This window comes from Physeter macrocephalus, chromosome 14, assembly GCF_002837175.3.
Source record: "Physeter macrocephalus isolate SW-GA chromosome 14, ASM283717v5, whole genome shotgun sequence".
NCBI lineage: Eukaryota > Metazoa > Chordata > Mammalia > Artiodactyla > Physeteridae > Physeter > Physeter macrocephalus.
The window spans coordinates 49,699,606-49,705,605 of NC_041227.1; the positions used below are offsets into that span (position 1 = coordinate 49,699,606).

Genomic DNA, 6,000 nt, shown 5'->3' on the forward strand with positions numbered 1-6,000 from the left:
TACATGCTGACTTGTGTCAATGAAGGCATATTGTAATTAGAAGAATTGATAATACCAGTGTTGGTCAAATTCAGCATTCATTCACTGTATAGATTTGATTGGAAATTAACAGGTTTGAATCTCAACATAATTTTGCCACTGTATTTTGACTAGCCTTTAATTAAATCTTGTAATAAGTGCTGATGATAGTTTCGAGGAAATAGTCCAAGGAAGGCAGAGAAAAATAAAAGGTAGTGCTTTCTATAGAATTAAATGTTGTGTGTTCATGCCATTATTACATCTACTTGAGATTTCAGCTGACCATCAATTTTACTTTTTATGTGAAGAACTAGTTACAGAATAATATCCCAGAGACCCTATAGTTTATACTCAACAGATAAATTTAGTTAATTAACATTTTTCCTTTCCCCCCTTTCCCAAAAAAACAAGGACAATTTCAAAGGATCAGTTTGAAAAGAAGAAAAATGATACCTTAGATCCTGAACCGTGAGTATACAGCTATTTTCTTTCTGACTTTTAGGTTTTAGTTTCACTTGAGGAAAGTTCCTCCTTATTGTTGGGTTGCGGGAGAAGACGCTGGAAGTAAATATATTACCCTGGGTGGAATTTTTTGTGTTAAGTTATTTCAGATGTGGATTCTGTTTTAACTCACACAAAAGATGCATGTCTCTGTAGCATGCTGTGCAGCTACTGAATTTTAACACCCTTTAATGTAAGATTAGATGGATGTTTTGGCTCTGTTAGAATCTCTGTAATAACTTCGTCATCGTTGTCTTTAAGAAGCCATTTAGTGTGAATCTTTAGAGACTAAAGGTAGGAATATTTGGTGGAGGGGTGCTCGTATCATTTAAAGGGAAATTTCAGAAAGAAAAACTCTTAGAAATCACTTTTTAAAAATAAATAATGAGAAGCCCAGTGTTGTATGTTCTTGTCACCATCTTTGGTATGGTATATTTTCAAAGGTCATTGTCAGATACTTTCCTTTCCTCCAGTGATCAGTGAGAATACTCAGTATGTAAATTTTGCTTTGTAATAACCCCTTAAAGAGGCCTCAGAGCTCCTTCCATGTGGTAGCTCCTCCCCGGTCCCCAAAGCCGAGTCCTGAAGGCACCCCAGTGTGTGGAGATGCCCATTTTGTTCTGTTACTGTGGTGAACGCCCGTCCAGGGTTGCTTGGTGAGCACAGGCTTCAGCACTGTTGGGAGTTTGGTAAATGTGGCTGTGGTGCGTCCAAAGCTGAGAAGCGGGTTCTCCCTCCCTTGGCTCCACTTCCCAGCTTCCAGTGGAAGACACAGACTCCACTTCCCATTGAGAGCTGACTTAGTCTCTCCTGCCAGCAGTGCCCGGGTGGGGTTGCGGGGGGAGCACGTTGATTACTTAGCTAAGTGCCTGGTGCATGAGGAGGCTGCTCCCTGTCTCTTTAGTCTCAGTGGATTGTTTGTCCTGACTAGCCGTCTCCCTGTTCACATTGTGTCCTCCCCAACAGTTTTCCCGTTTCCCTGTGATTTATATTCAGTGTTTTAAAATTTTAATTTTATTTATTTATTTTTAGAATATTTATTTATTTATTTGGTCATGCTGGGTCTTACTTGCGGCAGGTGGTCTCCTTAGTTTGTGGCTCGTGGACTCCTTAGTTGCAGCAGGCGGACTCCTTAGTTGCAGCTCATGGGCTCCTTATTTGTGGCATGCAAACTCTTAGTCACGGCATGCGTGTGGGATCTAGTTTCCTGACCAGGGATTGAACCCGGGCCCCCTGCATTGGGAGTGCGGAGTCTTAACCACTGAGCAACCAGGGAAGTCCCCCCAAATTTTTGTTTTCTACTGGAGTATTTACAATGTTATGTTAGTTGCTATACTCACTTTTCAATTTCAGAATACGTTACATTAAAGCAGTAGTTGCCAGGCAGTGGGGAAGACAACAGATGAATAAAGGGGGCCTGTCTTCCAGCCGTTTGTCTTCCAGTAGGACAGACGGATCGTAGCACAGGCAGCAGGAGGCAGTAAGGTAGTCCAGAGTGAGGGACCCTGGCCCAGTGGAGAAGGTGACATTCATTTGGAAGCAGGTGTTGGGGGTGGTGGGCAGAGCATTCTAGACACAAAGACATGAAAGGACATGGGATGTTCAGCAGCACTGCAGGTGAGCTCAAGTGCAGGGCATGTAGGGAGTGTGGATGGAGCCCCATAGCACAAGGGGCCAGAGGGTGCTGGATTCCCTCCTGTGTGTGCTGGGAAGGGCAGCAGCTGGGGCAGGACAGCAGAGAGCACTGAGGATGACCGATGAGGGTCGCTGCCATTCTGCACAGTCTGCCTGTGTATGTCCTTTTCTCCTCCGACAGAGCAGGGCCAGAGAAGCTGGATTGGGTTCGATCTGTGGTGGAAGGCTTGCTCAACAAGGGCAGTAGGATGGTCGGGGGCCGGGGACTCGAGCAGCAGTAGTGAGAGCAGGCGTCAGGTTACAGGGACCGGCATCTAGCATGACAGGAAGAGCCGGGACCCAGGACCGTTTGGAGAAATGTGGTACTTTCTAGCCCCTCAGCCTTCCACAGGGTGTAAGTTGTGGTGGCTTTAAGGGCATGGCTGAAAAAATAGGTTTTAACCTTCAAGCATGTTGGCGATTAAGTTTCCTAGGTGAGGTGACGGGGCCCAGGTGAGCTATGGCGGAAGCTGTGCAGAGGGCAGGTGGCATGGTGCATCCCAACTTCTCTAGTGTTTACTTTAAGAAAGGCCGTCATTTCCCACCCTTGTAACTGACTCAGCAGACGTTTCCTGCGCCTGGGCTTAAGTACAAGGGTTTGTAACACTGACGGTATTGTTCTCTGTTATTTAAGTCCATTTAGGCATGTGCAGTCATCTAGAGCAAGCACTGGTCTTGAAAATCTGTAGTAATATCAGAAATACTGACCTGTAAAATAGGCCTTCGTCATAGCAATTTTTAGAAATAAATTTTCACTTCTGGTTGCAAAGCAGATTGGGAGAAGAGAGGAAAGAGGCATTTGTACAAAGAAAGGGAGAAAGTCAGTCTTTCCTATAGAAAATATCATACTGATGCATTTTTTAAAATACGGCTCAATTAGTCAAGAGCATTAATGCTGCAGATTCTTAAAGTCATCAAGGGGACAAGGTGTGAGCATACCACACAGGCTCTGTAGAAGCTCCATTATGTATGTGGCTCCGTGTGTCACAGTGCACTTTCTTTGTCTTCTAGTTTCGTTGATTGCAAGGAGTGTGGCCGGAAGATGCATCAGATTTGTGTTCTCCACTACGATATCATTTGGCCTTCAGGGTGAGTAACTTCCTGGTGATTTCCTGTGATCTCGGGAAAGGGAAAGCAGTTATGCACAGAGTAGAGGGGAGGATGCTGGCTGCTACTGCGTTTCATTCATTGTTGTCAGCAAGAATCCGGCAATTAGATAGATGGCAGTTTGTTCTAAATTTAAGTCTTAAGTGTTTGCCCGCTTTGGGAATTGTAGAATCAAAGCAGTCTGCCTCTTCACTTTTGTATAATGATGCGATTTTAATTGCCAACAAAGTATTTTAATGCTGCATTTCACTGGTTTGGCAACATATAATGTTTTATATAATCTGATCACACCCATTATTTTTTTTGCAGCTTTGTGTGCGACAACTGCTTGAAGAAAACGGGCAGAACTCGTAAAGAAAACAAATTCAGTGCTAAGAGTAAGTTGTGGAAGGGTTTTTGTATTTTTTTGTCTTACCCTTGAAGAGAATCATTTGCCTTGATCTTTATATGAAAGCTTTATGATCAGTCTATGTTTTAGATGAAAGTTTAGAAACTTTCATCTAAAACACATATAGTAAACTTTGTGAATTCTGAGAGAGAAAATTTGTCAGCAGATCCTTCTCAAGTAGCTTAGAAATAACACACACACGTCCTGGGCATGCTCAGCGCTGGGCACCTGCGGGGACGGCTGTTTGCCCATCATTAGGTGTGGGCCCCGCTGTTGTGAAGAGTGACCCTCTGGGGCCCTCGGAATCAGCCAACATCACCAGGACTGGCAGGAGCCTGGTCTGCACGAGGGTTGATTGGGTGTGTCGCTGCCGCATTGGGAGCGGATGCTGGTGTCTGCGAGGAGCAGAGAGAGCGCTCTGTTGTTATAGGAGTAACTTTTCGTAGGTAGTCTTCACTTTTTTAGAGATGACACTTTTCAGAAGTGTACAGTGTGTCGTCTTTGTCAACTCGGCTGCTGCTGCTCTCACTTCTCTCCAGTAGGATAGGCAACTAGCACACCGCTTAGGGCTCCCCAACAAGAGCCGGGCCACCTGAGGAGCTGGAGTAGAAGAGAGATGGCATGGAGGGAGAGGTCCGTGGGCAGGAGGGAAGGGTGGCAGGCAAGGAAGAAGCCCCTCTGAAGCCTTCCAAGTCAGCGTTAATTCACGTTCAAACTGTGTCATTACCAAAATCCACAGTTATCCTATCACTTAAACTCACTCTTATAAAATCTTTTGAAATATTGATGAATTCACCAGCTATTATAATATTTCTCTTTAGATCACGGTTTCTATACTGACATTTGGGCCAGAAATGTCTTTGTTATGGGGGCTGTCTTGTGCTTAATTAGAATTTTAGCAGCAGGCTGCTGCCCACTAAATGCTGGAAACACTCCTCGCCCCACCCCCCCATGAATGGTGGCCGTCAGAAATGTCTTCATACATTACCAGATGTCCTGGGTTGGGGGCGTGCAGGTGAGAACCCCTACTTTAAAGGATCCATTCTGAGTGATGTCACTAAAGCAGTCAGCTACTTAGAATCAATCTCCTAGGCCAGAGCTTTGGTGACCAAAACAGAAATTGCCAGGAGAGCTAGGCTTCAGTAGAAGAGCATTTGCGGCCAGAAGAGAGAGGGGTAGAGGTTGGGGGCGGGGGGTAGGAGAACCTGAGAGCTGGCCCAGCCCCCACCCTCCCCTAGTGTCCAGAGAATGGTGGAGAGGGATATGTGGACCTTTGGCAAATGAGCTTCAAAGATGTAGAACCTTCACTTACAGAAAAGGACCTTAGAGGTGGTGTGTCTCCCCTTGGTTTTTGATTTGAATGTATATTAGCATCATCTCTGTAAGTGTCTGTCGGTCATAAAAGACAGGTTGCCTCATTTGCACTGACTTAGTGCAGTGGGCCCTCCGTGTCCATGCATGTGGGACCTGTGGGTACAGAGGGCCTTCTGTACTGCATCCTTGGATTTTGGTGTCTGAGGGCTTCCTGGAACCAGTCCCCTGTGGGTGTGGAGGGACGACTGCGTTGAAAATATCTTCCAGCTGCTGGTCAGAGAGTGATACTAAACAACTGACTATCCACCCAAAACCCACCTCCCCATTAACGCCACATGCACAACACAACTCGGGTGGCTTAAGGGGCGAAAAGTAACAACTACAAATGCTTTGGAGGTCAGAGTAAGAGAGTGTTTTTACTGTGTTCAGTTATGAAAAACCTTCCTAAAAAGGATAGAGCCCAGAGGTCAGAAAGCAAAAGGCTGAAGGATTTGATCACATAAAGGGAAATATAAGGCTCCCATCATGCACCATGGCCAAAAATATACATGGTCGGGTACAATTTAAAATGTCCATTTTTAGACTCAGCAGTTCCACTTTGACGCACGTCTCCTACAAAGATATTTGCTCATGTGTCTAAAGGCATGTACAGGGCCGTCCGCTGCAGCATGATGGGCTGTGGGGAGTGGAAACGGGAACCTAAACCAAAGCACGTGGCCACCCTGTGGGAAGCCCAAGGCACCATCACAGTGAGGGTGGCCTGGGCCCTGCTGTCTAGTAGGAGGGGCTGCTGCAGAAATGCCCACCCTCGGTGCCTGAACTTGCTGGTCTGGAGGACACCTCCGCATGACACCACAGCATGAGAACAGCCCTTCTTTCCCCAGTACTGAGTCTCTGAGCGCATGCTGGCTGCTCTCCAGGTTTAAACGGTGCCATCCCATGTGTAAAGCCCATGGCTCTTCTCTCAGGGGACACAGCGGAGCACCTCTCCAGCTCTC

General features: G+C 46.0%; 1 protein-coding gene across 1 annotated transcript in view; it reads left to right on the forward strand.

Annotated features, from left to right (window-relative positions):
* CREBBP (CREB binding protein) overlaps nucleotides 1-5,994 on the forward strand; it is a 101,794-nt gene extending 95,800 nt beyond the window's left edge. The window contains exons 21-23 of the mRNA XM_028498013.2: nucleotides 430-486; nucleotides 3,205-3,282; nucleotides 3,610-5,994. Coding sequence (XP_028353814.1) covers nucleotides 430-486; nucleotides 3,205-3,282; nucleotides 3,610-3,721 — 247 coding nt within the window. The 3' untranslated portion in view covers nucleotides 3,722-5,994. The remainder of the gene's footprint in view (nucleotides 1-429; nucleotides 487-3,204; nucleotides 3,283-3,609) is intronic.
* The last annotated feature ends 6 nt before the right edge of the window (nucleotides 5,995-6,000 follow it).